General features: G+C 47.6%; 1 protein-coding gene across 4 annotated transcripts in view; it reads left to right on the forward strand.

Annotated features, from left to right (window-relative positions):
* LOC122155797 (limbic system associated membrane protein) overlaps nt 1–21,901 on the forward strand; it is a 341,409-nt gene that overhangs the window by 43,251 nt on the left and 276,257 nt on the right. For 2 of the 4 annotated variants that reach the window (XM_042810005.1, XM_042810007.1), the window contains exon 1: nt 10,340–10,895. In XM_042810005.1, coding sequence (XP_042665939.1) covers nt 10,741–10,895 — 155 coding nt within the window. In that variant the 5' untranslated portion in view covers nt 10,340–10,740. Of the gene's footprint in view, nt 1–10,337; nt 10,896–21,901 lie in introns of those variants that run through there. The other 2 variants (XM_042810006.1, XM_042810004.1) reach the window with 2 other exon arrangements.

Here is a 21,901-nt window from a genome sequence, read left to right on the forward strand (position 1 = left end):
ATGCAGCCATCGTGACCTGTCACATCCATCATGACTGTCACTGATGTTTATTAACTGCTCAAGTTGGATACAGGAATCACGACCACCTTTGGTGATGATCACTTTAAAAAGATTACAGGAAATATAGATCAGGTTGCAGAGGGATGGAGGAAGCATACGGTCACGTGATATCAACATTAATTTATAGACATTATGTTTACCAAAATGCTTAAACTTCAGTGCCAGTTGTGATTCCCTTAACTTTTGTGATAACCGTGCAAATGTGTTTTACATGATGGCTTACAGTGTGGAGGCATGTGTCTGGTAGCATAAGCAGTGTGACTCAGCTGGCAATGGTGTTTGCAAATATCCCTTACTCACAGGTATCTCAGTCCTTCAGCCACGGAAATGAGGCTGAACACTTCAGTTTGTATCAACAATACATCCTCAGTCTCATCATAGTTATAATGTGAACAAGGCACCAGCTTTTCATGAAGCACTCATCAAATATCAGTAAGGGACAGATTTGTTTTGGAAGTTCTTGAGTAATGATGGTGATAATCTGCATGACCTACATTGCTTGTGGCTAGGAGCTTTATTAGTTTGGCTTCTTGGTGTTTCCTTATTGATTGAGTTACAGCAGTAAGACATGACAATTAATTATAGCAATTTGGCTACCAAAGATATTTCACTGTGAAATAATTTCGTGTACCATGTATGTCAGGGATATGAGAGTTTATTTGAAGTCAATGGGAGAAACTTTTCAAAAACCTATACTCTGTTGTGTCCTTTAGTAGAGAGGAGAAATAGAAAATACCTGGATTTCGTCCAGACAGCCAAATTTGTCTCAACCTCCTATTTCCCATTAGCTCAGAATTTTCTTTCTCCTTGGTGGATGCTTAACAGATCTTCTTGTAAGGTCCTCATTTGCTTCTTGGCACTGGAGGATTGGCCCAGATGGTGACAGGACAGACAGAGCGTGTAAGCACTGTTTATGGCATTAGATTTCTCAGGTGGTTCCTTGGTATGTCCCAAGCATGCACTCAGTACAGAAATAATGCAAGGTTTGGGAGCATGGGAACTGTAGAACTAGCTTCACCCTCATCCTACTAGCAGCTGCCTTTTGCTTTTGGAACACATTCCTTTTCCTGTCATCCTCTGAGAATTTTCTTTACTAAATACCAGCGGAGACCTAAAATATAGGTCTTTCTGTGGCATATTGCATCATTAGATTCAAGTTTCTTACTGACAGCCATTCAGTTGCTTTGGGTGTTGGGAAGCATTTGGAGGGGAATGGAAATGTTTTTACAGTGTGCTTGTGATGCAAGGGGATTGGCCCCAAGGTCCCCACTAGGCTCTCACGTAGTGCGATTCCCTGCAGACACACATGGGCAGAGAGGTGCTGTAAGGCCATCGGCTTCCCGCTGGCATTGGTCCTGGCATTCTTCTTTGCAGAAAGCATTTCTTGAATAAGGGGCCTTATTCTGAATACTGCTCTCCGTTCGTATTGTGTTCTAATAATATCACACAAGAGACATGAAATGGCTTTGATCATAGGGAGTAAATGCCACCAAATATTCTTCTTCCTGAAGGAGAAGCCTTTTCCTTGCATCATTAAAAATTCATGACAATAGCAGCTTCATCTTTTCAGGACTTAGCTACATTAGCAGATGAGGAGAGTGGGCAGGGATAACAGGGGATGCTGATGGACAGAATAGGGGTGTCCTGCCAGAGATGGAAGCAGTAGAAATAAGCACTTCATCTGCTTATGCCAGGTCTGTCAAAGGCTAGTCAGATTCACTGTTTGTTCCCCATTTTGATGAACAATGAATTTACTGGAAAATTGTTGTAATTCAGTCAAATGAATTTGGATTTGAAGGTATGCCTTAATTTCCATATTTGCTTTGCTGTTTCTGTGTTGTGATCATTCTCTAGCCAAGAGAAATTTACAGGAAGCAGGGTGAGAGGTAGACTCAAGAGGTGAATTTACAGCCCCGATGAAATTAGTGGCAAAGCTCCATGTGATTCTATCAGGGCTAGGACTCCTCCAAAGGGCCTTTGTCTGACAAGATTGTTTTTGCCATCTCAGAAACTCTTAGAAATTTCAAACGAGGAAAATTGGTGGGCTTTAGGCTTCTTCTGCTTCCAACCTTCATCAGATCAGTATGTTTTGAGGCCTAGGTCTTGTGAGGATAACTCCCTGCTTTTGGCGGCACTTTCTTACTGTGCCAAGCCCATGACAGGCTTTCCTGCCAGCTGTTTTGTAGTAAGCGCTCACCACACAGAAAGTACCTCTGCTAAAGGATTTTTGCATTCTTCCATGTGACTATGTGAAAGTGTTTTGTCAAGGTGAAAACTATCCTTTTCACAAATTCAGGCCCTCCTTCGTTCCTCACTTCTATCTGGCAATTGCAGGGCAATTCCTTGCAGACAGAAAGAATAAGGTGAAAAGGTCTTATGGGCAACGTTTTTTGACTTCAAAGTAATCAGTGATAGGTATCCCCCAAGGGCACCTGAGGCAACCTCACCTACCAGTGCTATCAGTCTGGTATCTGGGGTTTGTTTGCTAGTCCATTTGTGTGTCACTTTTTAAGTAATGAGCAATGGAAATGGCCTGCTTAGAGCTCCTTCTCATCATCAGAGAGGTTTTGGGGGGCTTATTTCATTACCCTGCTCCAGTCAGATCCAACTGTAGGGCTGTTTGCACATCAACAGCCTCTGTCCAGGCAGCTGCCAGCGTGCTCTGTCCGACCTGTTCTTTGTCCTCCCCTGATGTCTGCCCGCAGGAAGAAGCTGGCGGGCTCATGGTGTTATTTAAAAATCACCTGTGTGTTGTATAAATTAGGAAGGTAATGAAGTGTTGCTGAAGGCCAGGGCTTATGCACAAATCCTCAGGGGTTCACGGGAAGCAACGCTTCCATTCCTCTTTGGGCTCTTTTCTTTTTGTTCATTCAGCAAGCTCTTAGATCTAACAGGTTTCTTCAGAGGAATAGATTGTTAGAAGGGGTGTTTACTGGCAGTATGGGGACAGGTTGAATTCCTACAGCTGTCTCTGCCCCATAAGGAGAGCACTCACCTGTTCTCATACTGGAAGCCTTAAAAAATGTTCCCAGCTCTCTGCTCTAAGGAGCTGTTTCAGGATGTGTGGGTCACTCCTCCAGCCCAGCTTTAGCAGTGATGGGCTACAGAGAAGAATTTCTGTTCCCTCTGTGGGTATTGACTTGTCTGGTAGGTACTGTTTCACCTGAGCAGTTTTCAAGTACGCCCACCTTGGGGTTACTTTTGTTTATTCAAATTGATGAGTTTGAATGAGATTAGATCAGGGTGGTTGAGACAGACTGCCTCTGCCTCAAGCAGTGACGCCCGTGGGCAGTGCAGCTGTGCTGCTGCTACATCCCATCTCAGGACTATGCCGGAAGCAGAGCGGAGCTGCCTGACAGGACCAGCTGTTGGAAATGCCACCAGCAAAATCCCTCATCCCCTGGGGAGCCACCTTATTCCTGCAGCTCTCAGTGAGAGGGTCCTCCTTACCCCTTCCACTGCTTGGACTTGGGCTTGGCCTCTAAGTTCTCATTCCTGGCCCTATCTGCATGCAGTCTGACCCTCATCGCCAGCATGGCAGAGGGAATCTGGTGTCTGCCAGCTCTTGTGGGGGCTGCTGAGAGAACTCTCTTTCCCTTCCTGGCATTTCCACCCTGGGGATGCATGGTAGTGTATTTAACTAGGATCAAAATTGGTACAAAGTGAGACTCAACAGGTACAACACTATTCTTAGGGGAGAGAGTTTCTAACTACTGATGTCCATTTAGTCTAAGCAGATAAATGCATGATTGGACTCAGTGGCTGGACTGTAAAGAAAATAAGTTGGTGCTTAAAATAAGATGAGAAATTCTTGACTTGGGGGGGATAATTAATTAATAAAACCACTGATCTTAAATCTCTGCAGCTGGAGGTGTGTAAACCAAAGTTGGGAGAGTCTCTTTCACAAGGTCCTCTGGCACCTTGGCACAACCAGTGGTCGTGGCTTCTTGCCAAGAGAAGTGAGTGAGTTTCCATGGGTTGGGGCAGGCAGCTGGACAGCAGCTTTAAAACCTATAAATAGGGCTGTCCCTGACAGATATAGGACATGGATGCAACTCAGAAAAAGGAGAGACACTTAAAAATATCAGGATGAGGAGACAGGAGAAAAGAGCAGAAAATAAGTGATGCAAAGGTATCCCTGATTTGCAACCTGTAAGAATGGTATTGAGTCTGTGGGACAGTTCTCCCATCTCGTTATCTTGAAAATCTGGACAAGTTTAGGAATACGTTTTCCTTCTTTTCAGATTTGAATGCAGTGAAATGATGTCAAGTGTTTTCAGAACCATGAATTTCAGGCAGATTGCAATTTCAGAGGGACCCTTCTCCAAATTTCTGCATTCAAATTTATCTCCTTGCTTGTTGTCTGTGAGGTTTTCTGACAGTACCTGCTGTCCTGATGGCATCACAAATCTTGAGAATCTTTCTTGTCTCGCTGAAGGCCTCACTTTCAGTTTCATAAAAACTATGTGGGAGCTTCTGTAATGGACAAGAAAAAGCATGGCACAACAGCCTGCTGCACTCTATTCATCACAATAAAATTAATTCTCTGGTGATGATGAATGTATAGCATGTATCATTTCAGAAGGACTTGGGAGCTCTGTTCCGAATCATCACTGTCAGGATGATTATTCTCATCCATTAGTATTGTGTGGAGAGCTCCATGCTGGAGCAGGTCATTGAATTTAGAGCAAGGCTCAGCAGAATGGGTTTTACCACTTCTTAGTCGTACAGGATTCCTGTCTGCTGTGATCACAACACTCTTGGCAGTGGCCACACAGTCATTTGGGGGTTTGTTAATGACTGTGTTAAGAAACACATCACAAACTTGCCCCACATGTTCTATAGATTGTGGCTCGCGGATACTTTTTTTATTGCATTGTCAGATCTTTTTACAGTCTGTGGTGCTTCATCCTTTGAATACCATCAGAAACTAGAGGTTTACAGGGATCTCCATTAGGAGGCTGGAAATTACTATGTGCCCCACGAGACATTACTTTTTTAAATGGTTAAATTAGGCGTCTGCTCTGAAGTGTCCTCAAGAGAAGATTATCTCTCTAAGGGCAGAGGGAGACAAGGGAGATTAGCCTTTTAGCTTTTGTGAATTCCTCATTAAGTGATTTACTTAAAGTCACAGAGCAAATAGGGGCTGGAGGCCTCCCAAGTCCTAGAACCTCCCAACCTCAGGGTCATCTCTGCTTATATGTTGGGTGGGACTTTCAACTACTTTAGCATCCTTTTGTGAAGCCAATCCTAGTTACTTCTGTTGGGGCTGTAGATCTTCACTAGCACTGGGAGGGACGTTCCGGGAAGACACTGAGCCTACACAGATAGAGCTGCTGCCTTTCCAGGCATTTGTACAGGAAGTGAAGCATTTCAGGCTCCACTTGACTCATCAAGTGTTACTTGACAGTTGTAAAGCAACAATTTCCCTCCCAGAGCAAAAAAAAACACATGTAGCATCCCTTTGAGAAATGCCACAGCTGGACTCAGCTCTCTCCCTGCTTCCTAAGCCATGAACAGGAGAGGGCCTTGGGAGGGCAGTGCAGGCTGCTGCCCAGTAGGTCTGCAGACTCTGTGTGCAGGTAGGGTTTAACTGAACAACTTCTAACAAAAATGGAAGCTCTCCTAGTTTCTCATTCCTCAGAAGTAGGAAGGAGTTGTTACCAATGACTTTTTAGTTCAAAAAGCACTTACTGTGGCAGCAACCAGTAATTAAGGCCACAAACCAGTGGTGATGCTAATTCTTTAATGCCATTCAATCATATCCTGCTGAAAAAAGGCTGCTGTTCTTCTCCTGTCTAAGCTTTGGATTTGGTCTTTAAGGGTGAATCTGAGCATGAGTACAAATCCATTTAGCCAGTTGAACAAGATTTTCTCTTTCAATGATGGTAACAGTTTTCAACCCAGGCAGTACAGAAGCAAAGGAACTTCCAAGCTCAAGGCCTCACATTTAGCTGGTGGAAATCAGGGATAGCTTTTCAGCTGTGGGGGTGATATGTCAACTTAGGGCAACTCAGAACCTGGATCTTGGTCTCTAAATTGTCCACGTGGAAGTGATCGATTGTGAAGCCAGATCGATGACACAGTAAAGAGGTTACAAATCGGTGGAAATCACTACTGCTCTGATACAGGAGGAGGTTGTGTTACAGCTCAGTGACCACACTTAGAGTGTTGTGCATGTACGTGTTATCATCCACAGTTATGACCTATCTGTGACTGCTCTTGATGTGCTAAATCCTTCTGTCTGATGAGGTTCTTAGTTCAGAGGAAGCTTGTTCTGGTTACAGTATATGTCCTGACATGTGTCTCAGGCCTAAGCTTGCTGATTTTCAGATTCAAAAGCCAGACTGATTTATAGATTTGCAAACTAGTCATAACAAGCCAGTTTTTCTTAAAATAAAGCACATGCTGAAAGTGTTATTACTAGTATTTGAGCTATCATACACTTACATTTCCTCATATTGCAGAATGTTTCCATATAACCTGTCTTCTCTAAGTGCCCTGGGGATATGAGTAAGTGACATTAATGCTCCAGTCTCCATGGGATGAAGATGGGTAGGCAGCATCTTGCCCTCAGATTTTCTTCTTTTCAGTTTCCTCATGGAAACGTCCTCTCTTTTTGCAACTCGCTTTTTGGCCTGGTGTAGATGGAGGCCACTGTATCTGGCAGGTACAGCTGGAAGAATGGTCCGAGTGCAGCCTAGAGGAACTCTCTTTAAGTGTGAGGAAAAAGGTGTTTAACATTCAAAGTTCATTTCGTCCGCAGTTTGCCTGTAGACGCACCTGCTGCATTCACAGGCTTTTCCCCTTCTCTTTTAGTCTTGCTTCTCCTCCTGCTCCTCCTCCTTTTCTACTCTTTTGTCTCCCCATAGGCCAGAAAGAAAAGGAGGGTTGAGCATAGCTGCTTAATTAAATGATACAGCCCTTTGCCACCATGGCAGAAATGTATGCCAGGAGGATCTGCAGGCACAGGAAGCAGAGATCATCACTGCCCTGACACGGTTCCTTCATCTTCTTCCACGTGAAACCACTTTGCCTCTTCCCCATTCATCTCCATAACTTCTCTGCCAATGGAACACAACTGTATTTTCTCTGCATGGCTGAGGAGCTGTGAGTAGGTTCTGCTGCTGAGTACAGCAGTGTATCTTGGCTAAACATGTCATAGCTCACAAAACATCATATGTTTTCACTGACCACTGTAGATACCCTAAATAAAGTCCCTAGGTGCTTGGATTTGACTTGCAGAGCAGTTAATGCTGTCCCCTTGCAGCAATCAGGTGTGTCATGAAAGACTCTGAAGGCTTCTGTGAGAAATTCTTTGCCTTTAGACAGTTCAAATGCAGAGAAGTCCATCCCTGTTTGTGTCCAAAGTCCATGATTTTAGTTTCTGCTGGCTTTCCATCAGAAGCAGATGGAGGAAGGTGATGTGGTACCTATAGGACTAGGCTCATGCTGCCCATTCCATTCTTGTACTACAGCATATTAAAAAAATTTTGACTCGTCAGGCCAGAACTGACAGTTTTTAGAAGGTAGGAAAGTCGGAAGGCAGTCCTGCTGCTTTCATTATCAGCTTCCAGCAGGGGGAGATGAGCTTAGAGAGTTATTTCTTCCGGGAGCACACACCGAAAAACCCATGTTATTTATTTTGCTCATGAAGCTTTCTCCTAGCATCTGTGTGATTCTTGCTTGTTTGGACTTTTACACCCAGGCAACTTCTTCCTTTTACTTCTGTATGTTTTTAAAAGCAAATAAGACAAATTTCAATGTTTTCCCAAGGTTTACAAGACCCTCAGGGGAATTTAATCCTTATCCCTCTGTTTATTATGATGATGATTATTAAATAGTTATGCTAGAGTGGTTCTAATGAGGATTGCATAAATGTCTGAGAAGAGGAAGGCTTTGTTCTTATTTCCATTTCAGTGGAGAGGGGTCTCCAACTCTGCTGTGATGCAACTATGTTATTGGGAGGCATAGCCAACTGCAGTCCCACCTTAAGTCAGGGTGTCATGGGGGTCTGGGGATAGGATTCCTGCCTTCTCCCTCTCTGAACCCTCCTCTGTCACTGTCTATATAAAACATACCAGTGTCACTTTCCACGAAGTATATTTAACTAAGCATTAAATTTAGATTTAACTGGATAGTTATTGCCTCCTAAGTAAATACTCTGAGATAAGGAAATATTTAGTGAGCTCTAGCAGTTGGGTGGCAGATGCTTCTTGCATTACATAATAGTTAATCTTTGACAAATATGTTTTCCTTACTCCACTGGCATTTAATTTACATACAATAGTTCTTATTAAATGTAGATGGAACATATGTGGGAGGCCCTTGTAAAACAGATCCATGCAAAGTTTTGATTTGCAAAGAGGAGTGCTATCTAACTTCATATGGGGCTGGGGCTTGTACTCAAACTGTTGCAAGAGTCCAGAGGCATCTTCCTGATGCCCATCATACCATGCCTGGGATGCCACCAGGGTGATGGCACGTCTATCCCTTGTGCACAGGGCAGTGGCTCTGAGTCGCTCAGCAGCAGGGGCTTCTTCAGTTCTGTCTGCAGCAGCTCAGAAACACTCAGTGTGTGTGGATGAACTGCCAAGCCCTTTCTCCTTGCTCCCCTTCTCTGTTGCCATCCATACCAAGTCTCTTGTTGGGAACTATCTGCATCTGCTCACTCCCTTGGCTTGAATACAAAGCAGCCATCTCTTTTGCTACTGCTTGCATGACACTGGAGAAGTGGTGTCTTGACCTTAGCCCTTAATTTGTGGGCTTTTAACACATGCAGAGATTGTTTAAGCACCCACAGACAGCATAGCCTTTCCATACCAAGACTGCAGGGGTTGGTTCCTACGGGTTCAGAGAGGACTGGATGCATTCCTGGAAGAAGAAAATCAATAGAGGGCCATGAACTACAAAGACATTGCCACTGGCTTGGGACATGCCGTAGACACAGATCATTGGGAACTGGGGAAACGCTCAGGGGCAATCACTGCCTGCTCGTGATTGGCTCAGCAACAGGATGCAGGGCTGGCTGGACCTCTGCTCTGATCCTGAGCCTCCATTTGTATGGCAGGGGGTCACTGCTTGCGTCTCCCTAGTTTGGGTCTGACGTGCCCCCAGGAGTCTTCAAACTACCTCTCCCCTCCGTTTTGGCCGTAGAAGGGTTATGCTGGTCGAGCATTCCTAGGAGCCGTTCTCCATCCCTCCCTCCCTCACACACAGGGGAGCGGGATGGGGAAGCAGCAAGCCGGTGACGGCAGTAAGACACACGGCCGATTCCTCTCCATTAATTTCATCGGTTTGTTTCCTCTCACTCCGGTGCAGGGCCGTTGTGTGCTCCGGGAGCCTTCCCGGCGGGCAGCGCTACTGCAGGGCTCGGGGCTCAGCTGCGGCTGCTGGCACGCGGGGAGGACAGGCTGAGCATTCACACTGGCGGCAGCTCAATACCAGCATTGTCCGCCCTCCGTCCCTCAAAGGCTGGGAAAAGAGGGGGGGAGGGAGGGACCGAGCGAGCGGGGAGAGCTGGGAGGGAGGCGGAGGGAGCGATGTGCCACTGTTTGGGGAGAGAAAGTGTGAGAAGGGAAAAAGCGCTGCTTGGGGCTGCAGGGGTAGTTGCCAGCATTGCTCCTCCTCGTATCGGCGAGCTCAAAGCCAAGTTGTTTGCACTTTTGGCCGTGCTGCTTTGAACACGCAGCCCCCTTCTCGCAGTATTTACTCCTGTGACCGTTCACCGTATTGTCCTCCATCCTCCGAACCCCGCTCCTGGGGCCTCCTCCATCTGCCTCCCGCAGCCACCCCCGCCTGCCCTCAGCCTCGCCACCTCCCTTCCCGGCTCCCCCATTCCTCCTTCTTCTCTCCCATCCTGCCTCCATCCTCCCTTTCCCTCCTGTCCCCATCCTTCCTCCTTCCTCTTCCCAGTCTCCCAGCTCGCCATCGTCTTTCCCCTTCCCGGGCTCCCTCCGCTCACGCACACACACTCGCGCATCCCCGGCCAGTCCCATCGCGGAAGCCCGGTCCCGAGGATCAGAGGGGCTGAGGGCATGGGACCGGGGATGCAGCCGCTCCTCGCCGCTCCCTTCCCGCTCTCGCTCCAGCCGTGCGGCCGAGCCGCCGTCCTCATCTCACGAGTGCGGCTCCCTCCCTCCTCCTCCTCTCCAACCTCCTCCTCCTCTCCCTCCTCCCTCGCTCGCTCCGCCTGGGAAAGTGGGTTAGGAAGGGAGCTGGGAGCTGCACAGCCACGCACCGAAGCAGGACCGGCCAGGCGCGCAGCCGGCGGCACGGGAGCTGCGCTCTTTTTTTTTTTTTTTTTTCCCACCTTTCTCCATCGCTCCAGACGGGTTGATTTAATTGTTGCTGGGTTTTGCCGCCAGACTTTTGCGTCGTTTTGATCTGCCTTTCTGACACGCGCACGCTCCTCTTTTTTCCCTCTCTTTTCCTCCGCTGAAGGTTGTGCTCAGACTTTTTTTGGAAAGAGGGGGGGAAGAAACCGGCGAGAGACCGAAAAGAGCACAAGAAAGTGGCAGCTGAGGGCTGTGAAATCACCTCCCCTTTCCGGGGCTGTCTGTCAGACCGAGAGTTGTACATTATTATTACTGTTTTTCTTTCTCCATCCATCCATCCACCCATCCACATACACGCGCAGAGAGAGACGAGTGCAGGCAGCGAAACTCACCGAGACCAGCCATGGTAGCGAGGGCTCAGCCTGATCGGAAACAATTACCACTGGTCCTACTGAGATTGCTCTGCCTTCTCCCCACAGGGCTGCCAGTCCGCAGCGTGGATTTTACCCGCGGCACCGATAACATCACCGTGAGGCAGGGGGACACAGCCATCCTCAGGTAGGGCGTTCTGCCAACTTTTCCTTTTCCGTATGCATGTGTGTGCTGCCGTGCTTGCAATGCATAGATGTAATACTGTGTGCGTGCCTCTGTGAGTGTTATTTTGCCTCTCCGACTGCGGTAACGGCAGCTGCTGCAAGCAGGCTCCGCGTGTGTGTTTGTGCCTTCGTATCAAAACATTTGCAAAGCCTTTGAAAGCCTCTCGTAGTGCTCTGGATCAAAAGAATTTCAGCGGGGAAAGATGTGTTTGTGTGAGTCTGCTCTCGCCAGCGTGCGTTCGCCACCAGCCCAGCCGTATCAATGGAGAGAGCGAAAGGGATCCAGCTGTGCTTGCCAGATGTTCCGTTGATTATGCCGTGCCTCTTGTCGTACCTTTGCAAAAACTTTATCCCTGGTGCTGTGGGAGCTCTCGGACAAGTTGTTGCGGGAAACTCTGGCTTTTCATTTTATTTATTTATTTTCTGTGCCCGGAAGGGAGGGCAAATGGATACAGAAGTGGGAAGGATGGAGAATAAACAGCGGGAGAGCTTTGGTGTCCCCGCAGCTCACATCTCACTCACTGCGCTGGGTCTTTTGCAGGGCTCGGTGGGTGGGTGTTTGCTGTGCCTGAGCAGCTGGGAGGAGGAGGGTGTCTTTGCACACCAAGCCGTGTTTTGCTGGCAGTGTTGAGCACTGTATTTCCTTATCCGCTGTGTGGGTTTTCCAGCAGTAGTTCTGTGGCTTCGCGGGCTTTTGGTTCAGAGCGTCTCAAATAGCTGAAAGCTGCTCCTGTGGGTTTATTTTTCAAATTCTGCCTTGCTCAACTTACCTGCAGTAGGTTCCCTACCAAAGGAAAATGCTGTGTGTGTGCATGTGCTGTATATTATGGCTATAAAACTACTGGACGTAACATGAAATAAAGTCTGTAATCTGTGTGAGGAGCTGATAGTGCACAAACCCTGAAGCACCAAGGGAGCAATTCCCTAGCAAAGCGAGCAGCAGCCGCAAAGTTTTCTTTCTCTTCCTCTGAAATAAATCCGGCTGGATGCCACCAAACAGCCTGCAACGTGATCCTCTGTGCCCTGCATCCCTCCCAGTTAATGACAGAGGGTGTGTGAGCCAGCAAGATGGGATCGGGGACGGAGGATGCTAGGAGAGAGATGTATGTGTCTGTGTGTATCGCTTCCCTCAGCCCCCGTGTGCTGGCTTGTTTTGATCCTGGCATATCCGTGCACAGCTTCCATTCCCCAGCTCTCCAGACTTGTTAACTCGCGTGTAAGATTTATCCACACAGGGTAATAGGATTTACAGAGTAATTCATCTGCCTTGCATACGCGATGGAAGGGGTTTAGAGGCGACACGGTAAACACCTAACAAGGGGTGTTGCCTCTGACTCCGGGCTCCTCTCCTTTCCACTCAGTAGCAATTCGTATATCCCATTAACCCTTTTCTGGTGGAACTCTTGGCCGGCTCATCCCATTTTTTAAAGGCAAATCCCTTCCATCAATCCTTTGCCTTGGTCAGGCAGATGTTTGCTGGCGTATGTTTGGGACAGCAGCTGCAGACAAGTCATTAAGCTCACTTGCCCAGCCAGGGGTCACTGGATTTCCATTTCCCACTTAGCCTTGGAGCTCTGAAGTTTATCTAAACACTGTGTGCTGAGGCTGCGTTTGCTGCAGAACAAGCTGAAGGATGGTGGGGATGCTGCCTGCGTGTGTTGCCTGCAAAAAGTTCTGTCAGCAAGCCAAGCAGGGTGACAGGGAGTGTGCCTGGGAGAGTGGTTTTGGGGTACGTAGATGTGCACGGAGAGCGTGGCCTCCCAGTGTTAGGTCAGGCACTAAAATGCAACATCTGAATAATGAGATCCAGCTGTGTTAGCCAGATGTGTGCCATTGGTGGGAGCTGTGCACCTCCCAGCCCTGCAACTGCAGCACCAAGTAGTATGCTGCTCCTGGCAGGATGTGCTTCTGTCACAGGTCAGCATGAACAGTGACCTCCCCCACCTCTTTAAGCAGATCTCGTGTTTCTGAGGAAGGGAGGTTGTCTCCCTCCCTTTCCCCAGGACTAGCCCCATGTTTCTGGGACATTTTGGTCCTTGCTTCAGAGGAGGGGCTGCAGCCGGGAGATGGGATGTCAGGTTGCAAAGGGAGAGGGTTCCCTCTGCCTTGAGGTCCCGCACAATGACTTTCATTCCCTCAGTTTTAAAGTCAGACTCTGTTTGCTTGCTCCCCCCTCACTGTCTCCCCTGCCGCTCCAAAACATAACTCATCATGACAGCCTTGTGTTTGGAAAACTCCCAGCATCTCGCTCTCAGTGCCTACAGACCCACTGGTGACAACACAAGGGGAAGAGCCAGATGGGGAAAAACTATTAGATGGTCTGTTCTGACCATGCTCTGAGCAGATCTTTACTTCCACAGAGAGATAGGTAAGAGATTTCTGTACAGAGATCGTATCACCTCTTATATCTTTGTTACACATCTACTTCAGAGCGAGCATGCAGCAGCAGTTTACCAGTGCACAGTAGCTCCAGCCTCTAGCTTGAAAGGAAAATGTAGGAGGGAATGAAAATGGTATGCAGTTGGAGAGAATGGAAGGCAATGTACATAACGATAATATTAGTAAAAACATTCTGTTCCTCCAAATTGTGGCGCAGAACATTCAGCGTGGCATGGAAGACGGGGTATTCTCAGTGCATCTGCTCCTCGGGGGCCTTGCCCATTTGTTTATGCTGTTGCACTGGTAGGCGGAAGAATGGGCGGATGGACTAATCTATGAAGGGGAGAAAAATATTTTCCTATTGTAAGCCCTAATGTTCCTAAAGGAAGCCACTCCTCTGGAGCTTCATCTACAGCTTGTTAGAATGGAATTATTCTGGGAAGTTTGAGTATGACTTTTTAAAGCCATGGCATTTGAATATTCCCCTGCTACGCACATTAGAAAAATGTTCTGAACGCTATACTGGCTCATCTCCTAAATGACCTGGCACCAGGTTTGATTCATCTGTTGGCCTTGCTGAAGGTTGATGACTTTCAGCGATATTTTGGCATGGGGAAGTTAGTCAGGGAATTGCAGAGAGGGAGAATAAAAATAGCTTGTGATGGACTATCCACAGGGAAAAGGGTAATGATCGGCTCCTTGCAGTAAGACTGGAAAGGGAGGAGGGGGCTGAAAGGTGTAAGAGGTGAGAAGGGCTGAGCAGAGCTGCTGGGGTTTGTCTTCGACCAGGAAGATGGAATGGGATGTTTAGGAGACGATGCTGTGCATCAGAAGCTCTGTCAGATTTAAGAGTTCATTTTTAACTCTGTCTTCAGCAAGTAAAGGGGAACACTGAAACTTAATTTGAGTACTGAGAGGGAATCGTGTAATTCCTGCCAATGCAAGATCAATTTCTGCCTGCAAGATCACGGTCACGAGGTTTTCAGGTTTTGTATGCAACTTCCCTACTTGATGTTAAAAAAAATTGCCAAGCAACGAACACACAAAATATCCCCCACAATCAATTAAAACATGAAAAGAAAAACACAGCCCTTCTTTCTGTTTGCCCACTTCCACCTCATTTTTCCTGCACGTACTGAGTGAGCAAAGGCAGGGGCCCAGTGCTAGGGAGGGGATGAGAAACAGGAGGACAATCAGCTCAGCTGTGACACATGTGGTAGTGCAGGGAAGCTGCTGCAAGCTGAGGAAGCAGGAGACCGTGTCACTGTGTTACATTTGGCCTTTAGGTAGAGTTGCAAGCAATTTAGTGATGGAGTCTGTGCTGTATGATCACACCAGAGTACCTTTACAGCACTGTTCTGGGGCCATCAGCCGGGCTTGCAGCTTGCCCACTGCTTTTGGTAGTCATGGTACAGGGACTAGTTTGGCCTTTTATGTCTTCTGCAATGGGTCTCGTTGCTAGCTGGAAACAAAATGGGTCTCATTCCCATTCCCATCCATTCACTGATACCAGGAGAAATCCACCAGAGCCGAAGGGCACTGTCAGAAATACCTCCTTTGTCTTTGGGGCAGTTTCCTGGGGACTGCCAGTAAAAAGACACAAGTGACACAGGGCCTAAGCTGCCAGGTGCTTCTCAGGTGATGCTGAGCCCCATGGGGAGCTGGGCCCTGGCAGAATCTAGAATCTGGTTCATGGTGTTTGAGTTTTTCCAAGTGTCAGCTTTTTGTCAATCTGCTTCTGAGGCATTAATGAAAACTAACATTTAGCTAGGTGTCCAGTTTCCATTTTTACCAGGTAGGAGGCTTTAGGCTGACAGCATGTATGGGAGCTTTCATCCTAATGGGCAGTTTCTAAAAGTCCATGTGGCAGGATGGCCTGGCATTTGGTGACCAGCAGTGGCAGTGGCACTGTTTGTGTGATCCTGCGGTATGAGCAATTTCTGCTAACCCTGTTAGTGGCTGCCCTGTGTTTTGCTGATGTTCCACGTGTAGAGCTGTATGGAGGATAAAGGCACTTCAGACTAAGTAGCAGCACAGCATCACGACAAAGCTTATGCCCTATACATACGTTTTAAAATAAAAGGAAAAGCTCTTCAGATTATACTTATAATTAGCATATGATTTATAACAGGGAGCACCGAGTTGAGCCCTTTACTAGAAATGAGAATAGGCATGTTCAAAGGTATAATGCTACATAATAATACAGTCTCGGCGGTAAAATTGTAACCCTGCTTATTAGTGGTATTGTTGTGGCACTTAAGGCCACGGCTAAGTCAAGGCACCCTTTGTGTTAAGTGCTATGTGAGCAAAAGTGAGTCCCTGGCCATTAACTGGGATGGGCAGGGGATGGGGGAGAGGGGGAGGCCCAGGGTGACCGGCCTGGCCCCAGGGCGACAGCCCAGCAACATCTCCATTAGGCTCAGCCACACACTACAGCCCAGCAGATGTGACAAGCAAGGCTTCCCATGTGCATCCTGTTCTCTGGCATACAGTGCTGTTGTGATGTGTGCATGTCGAGAGGGCGTGTTGGGGTCTGTGCGAAAGGGTCCACACTTAGCTGATACTTTCCTTCAAAAAAAAAAAAAAGAAAAAGAAAAAGAAAAAGAACAAAACTATAAAAAGAAGTATATAAATGCAGTAACAGATGATGTTGCAAAACTTCCAGGTCTGGCAGCAGATGGTGCCATTATATGAAGGCACACACGCGTACATAGATGTCTGTGTGTATACATATGATAAAGGGAATTGCAGTACGTACGGGAGATCGGCATCTCTCCTCCTCTCACATGCACGTGCATATGCACAGCGTTACGCACAGAACACCCAGTGAGGAGTGGGGAGCTTGTCAGAAGGCTCCCCACTCAAGGGGACAAACAAGGACAAACCAATTATAAGCAAAGGTTGGCTGGAAATTAGGAAAAGATTCTTCTTTTGGTGGCATTACTTATGTTGAGTAACACTGTACGTACGAGTTGCATTCAGAAAGATGGAGGAGGAGAAGCAGTATCAGACTGTATGGCTTTAACCTCCTCTCCTGAGCCTGCACGCGCACTTCAGTTTGCAGCTGAGCACCATATGCTTTCCTACGTAGTTGACATTAAAATTTATATAGTGGGATTTGTTACCTTGGAGTGTCTTGGAGCCAGTACCTCTTCCACACTGCTCCCCTCCTCTGCGGGTCACAAGGAGAGATTGAGCCTTAAAATACCTTGCAGTTACGGGAATTTGCAGTCTCGTAACTATAAGTTTTCAAAATATATATTAGACGTACCTGCCCTTTCCTTCCAGGCCCATAGGCTTCCCATTCTGATGGAGCTGCAGGGCCACCACTTGCTGTGATGCAGCTGCAGGGCTCCAGCGGGCACACTGCAAGGCTGGATGTAGCCATTTTCACCTCCTTGTGTTGTCCATCAAAATTCGCTCTGGTTTGTGTGAACTCTGGCTCTCCTGGAGTAAGAGCAGTGGAGGGCACAAAGGTGAAGTCGGGAATTTACTGAGTTTTCTTTTTACTCTTCTCTGGCTCAAGAAGAAACGAATGTGATTTTCAGCTGAATCTGACACCAAAGCATTTGCTTCAGGCTTCAGGCACATCTAACATGTCTGGTTTTATGGTAAGTAATGGGAACTAATAACGTTGAGTTTCACCTCTGCCTAGAAAGCAGCTATTTCAAAATAATCCCAGCAGCCAGTCTCCTCGGTGCACGCCTCATTCTGCAGATCTTGTTATTAGGAGCAACTTGGTTGTGTGGGAGAGGCCTGCTCTGACCCCCAGGCGCCCCATTGTGCAGGGAGGGGAGAACCAACTCTGCTGCAGCCCAGCTGAATGCACCGGGGATGGGCTGCTCTAGCCAGAGGCAGCGTGATGGAGCTCTCTGCTGTCCATCACTCTCTCTGTCCCAGGATGGCTGTTTGCACTCAGTGAGAGACCGAGCCTCAGAGCTGCCTGTCTGCCTGGGTTTTGGTGCTTTGCCATGCAACCAAAACTCATGAAACCCACTAGCAGGCAGCACTCATGATTTTGAATAGTAAATACAAATCTTTCCTCTCCCTCTGTGTATCTTTCTCTATTATTAAGCTGACAGGCACTTAGCCAATTACCCAGTTATAGTCTCAGCTGTACTTATGGAGGAGGAAGAGACAACGTGCACAGCTCCTGTCTTCAGGGCTTCAGCTGAGCCTCCCTTGCGTGCTGTAGAGTTTTCCCTTATGTGGGCTGCTTGAGACGCTTGGGGAAAGAAACCAATGACAAAGATGAGTTACGGGAGGGGAACGTGGAAAGCAGGAAAGGGGGCTGCTCACCTAAACCAGCGGCAAGGGCAGAACTTCCATTGCTTACCATTGGTTTTGTGTTCAAATTTGGCAGAACTGTGAGCGCCTTTGTTGAAAGAGGTCGCGTTGGGGGTGGAATGCGATGGCTACGGGGACACGCTCTGTCTTTTTTGGCTGTGACAGGGCTGAGAGTCAGAAACTGCAGCGACAGACTGTGAATCTGTGCCTTGAAGTACGGGGCTATGTGTACGTGGGGGATGTAGTGTGAATCCGTAACTCGGAGCCAAGAGCCACCCCTAATCCCTGATGCATTGCGCCTAGAACATACAGCCTGCGCCAGCTCAAGTGTTTACTCCAAACAGCAAAATTTAGGCGAATAGAGCTGAAGTGTTCTGTGAATATTTTCATGAATGTTAAAAATGAATTCACTTTGGCTGCAGCTGCGCTTCCTTTGTGTGTGCTCATGCATCCTTTTTTGTTTTCCTCTCTCCCCTGTGTATAATCTGAGTGGATGAGTTTTCTTTGCCCCAGCGTTCACATACAGAACATTTTAAACAGGTTTGTAGATGAGGAAACAAGGTTCTAGCTGCAACTTTGGCAGCTGGCAGCCCGTGGCTGTGCAGATCTGCAGGCACGTGCCCTTCTCTCCCCAGGCACTAACTCGGTGCATACGCTGTGATGCTCTTGATACGTATTTATATAGGATGTTGCTTGGGGAGCATTGGTCATGGTCCTTGCAACACCTCATCAGAGCCTGAGCGTAAAAGCAGTGGAACAAGCAGGATGTGGAGCTGATCGCAGCTTGAGCCACAGTAATTTATGTGCATGTGACAACTGAAAATTACCTTTAAACTCTGCACCCAACCAATCAATCTTGCAGCAGCCTGTTTTTGCTAGGAAAGGTGCCTCAGGCCAAGCCTATCAAGCTCAGAAAAAGAAAGGTTAAAATGTTCTACCATCATAATCTCTTTCTTTTCGTTTGGAGGAGAGGAGCCACAGTGACAAAGCCAGGCTGACTCCTTCATGATGAGCCCCTCCCACCCCCAGCTCAGATTCCCAAAAGGAGTCGGCAGGAATTTCTGTGGTCTGATCCCAACTTCCATCTTCTCAGGGAACAGAAAGCATGTGATGGAGGGGCATGCTGGAATTAGAAAGCGCTTGAGAGAGGAAAAGCATCACCACGGCAAAGCAGCAACCCTACTGGATGGCTGCAGGTAGCACAGGGACTTCAGGAAACCCCCTTGGATCCAGGCTGCCCTCTGAGCCTGCAGCAGAGGGACGTGGGAAGTGATTAATCCCCGCAAATTACTGTCCCCTCCTTGCCAAATACAATATAACATGATCCGTAGTCTCCCTCTCTGCAGCTATGGAGCACGGAGCCTGCGCCAGCTGCAGCAGTTGTTTATTGGAGTCCTGTTGTATTCAAGCCCCCTCCTTGTGTGAGCTGTGGCATGTGTGGTTTGCTGGAGCCTTGGTCCCTTGAGAGCAGGCGCATTTATTAACAGTTCCCTTGGGCTAAAGGACAGTGAAGATGGGCAGGGAATGCTGCACCCTCCTTTCCTTATCTCCTTCCCGTTCTTGTTTGCAGCTTGCTGTTTCTCAGATGGACTCTATCCTCTGGGGTTTGCTGGAGGATGTAGCCCATTTTGAAAGCTTGGCAAATGCAGCCCCTTGTAGTGGCTTTCCCCCTCAACTTTCCCACTGCAGGCTGTCTTCTGGAATGGATCAGCTCAAAATGAACAGAAGCATGCTTCTTTATTTAAAGCCAAAAAGGCAGAAAGTATAAACATTAAGAAGTGTGCATAGTCTGATCCTTTCTCACTTGCATGCTACATAAAGCAGCCATGGTTTTGGATAGCAAATAATTCAGGGCAGTATGCTTTAAAGTGTGCTAAGTGTGGGCAGCAGTAACAGGTGTTCTTATCTTAATGAGGGACAGAAGGGGCTTCCCTTCTTCCTGGACCTTGGTGCAAGAATGGGGATCTGGGGGAGAAGCAGAGGAGGATGGCAGAGCGGCATGGAGACTGTGATGCTCTGGCCTCTTCTGCTTTAGATGACAGACTGAGCTCTGAGCTCTTTTGTGGAGCCCAGCCATTCAGTTAGCCACTGGTCTTCAGGCTGGGCCTGCAAAATATTCCCAGGGCATTTATTTTCTGCTCCAGTGCAGAATGCCTGATGCCTGTTTGTCCTCTGAGTGAGGGTAGAGGCTGTGTGTCACCAATAAAGCTCCTTATTTTCCTAACAGGAATGTAGTTACATCCCAGTGATCTGCTGCTCCTGCTTTCAATTGCAGCCCAAGTTGGAAATGAGTGGAAGAATAGGGCAGCTGACAGGCAAGAACTGAGGCTGCAGGCTTGCGTGAAAGCAGCTTTGCTGCAGTCTGCAGAAGACCACGCTGCTCTGCTTATTTCACATGCTCTGTGGTTCTGCTGGTAGAAGATAAAAGGGTGCAGAAGGTTTGTTTTTTTTCTATCACGTCACGTCCTTCTTGGGTGAGAAATCTGACACTCCTGCACAATGCTGATTTGGGGAGACCCAGATTGGTCTGTACTGGGGTACAGACCTGACCTTACACAAACGGCAAGGAAGACAGATGCACTTAAATAAAAGCAGTAGTGCAATGCTGTGGAAAGTCCTCAGTGTTTAAAGTGCCAAACCTCTCTGGCCATGAAGAGAAGCAGTTTGTCTTTAGCTATTGAGTTATGATCATCTCAGACAGATTAGTCCATTGTAGGAGAGGCTTTGCAGAAACTCTGGAGGCACCTCCGCACGTTTGGCAGGGAACCATGAGATGCTGAGAACTAAAGCCAGCTACTGGTGCTGTATGTGCATGGCCCTCAGTGCTCGTAAGCTTTTTTTATCCTTCCATGGTACCTCTGTTTTGTGGGACTGGGTCTCCAAAGCCTTTGTGGCAACAAATTCAACCTGGCTGCCTTCACACTTAAGGGAAACCTGAGCCTGGCATCCATAATCAGGAGCAGAAGGTGCTGCCGGCAATCTGTCTTCCGAGCACTGCATTAAACCCATTTTAGCTCTTTCAGCTAAATATCAAATTATCTGTCCACCCACACATCCTCCCCCCTGCATCGACTGTGCTTAGTGGTGGGCCATCTGTAGGACTTCCACCAGGACAAGGGGGTCCACAGGGGTTCTTGCATAATGTACTTTGTGCGTGTTTGTTGGCCTTTAGAGTGGCATTTCTTGCCTTCCTATTACTCTGGCTGCTCTCCAGTACTGGCGATGAATCAGAGGCATGCAGGTCTATCCATTTGAAAAGTGTGTCCCAAGGTGGAGCAACACGCAGCGTCCTTCTCACTTGTGTTAGGAAGAGGTGCTCAGATGCAGGCCAAGTGGGTCAAGGACCTTGAGCATAATCGGGACAGTTAGCCTTTTAACTGACCTCTTTTTTCCTTACTTAATTCAAAGCAGGAGCTGTTAGGCTTAAGGAAGAGAGGTCTAAGGTTGAGGTATGATTAATGACATGTAAGCAGGTAAGATGCAAAAAGAAAGAAGTAATATTTTCTTCAGGAGAATGCAATGAGGAATGGTTTTAGACTACAGCAAGAGAGGTGGGCAGAATGTCAGTAAGAACCCTGCAACAGTAAAGGCAGCAAAACATTGGATCAAATTGCTTTGGGAAGCTGTAGCTCCATTACTAGAGGGCTCTAAGGACAGACTAGACATATACAAGGAGTGACAGATGCCACAAATGACGAAATAGAACTGATCCATCCTTCACATAGAGGAACAGACTGGACGGTTCCTTTGGGTCTCTTGCCCTCTGCTTCTCTGCACATAGCCTTTGGGCTCAGAGGATGGCAGGAGCTTGGCAGAAAGACATCTGAAGGCAGAGAGGAGTGCCTTTGGAAGGAGCCTTGTAAACCTGGCCAGGAGGTCCTTGCCCGTTTCTCCCGCTGCAGCTGCTCTTCTCCTTTCCATCCCTGGAGCACAGCATGCTCCGAGCCATCAGTAGTTGGTGCCTCTCCAGTCCATGCATGTTACACTAAAACTGTCTGGCAGAAGAGGCAAGAATCAATATCAAGACTGTTCTTAAAATCAATTTTCTGTTGGAGGGACACATACCTGTTCCTCATCTGCTGCCCTGGGAGGGCTGTGGAACCTAGAGGATATTCTACCACAGATGTGACAGGAAAAATGAGTTGAAAGTTGCTTCTTAGTGGAGAAGTTTGAGGTTGTTACTGAATGTTCATCTCATAAAGCTTTGTCAGCATGTTCTGCTAATGAAATGGTACCTTTCCCTGCTGTGAAGTCATCTCTGTGCTCTGGGATCTGAACATGTGAGACTCAGGGTCTGCCTGA

Source organism: Centrocercus urophasianus, unplaced genomic scaffold (assembly GCF_019232065.1).
Source record: "Centrocercus urophasianus isolate 14NV4802_14NV808 unplaced genomic scaffold, USGS_Curo_1.0 seq_12, whole genome shotgun sequence".
Taxonomy (NCBI): Eukaryota; Metazoa; Chordata; class Aves; order Galliformes; family Phasianidae; genus Centrocercus; species Centrocercus urophasianus.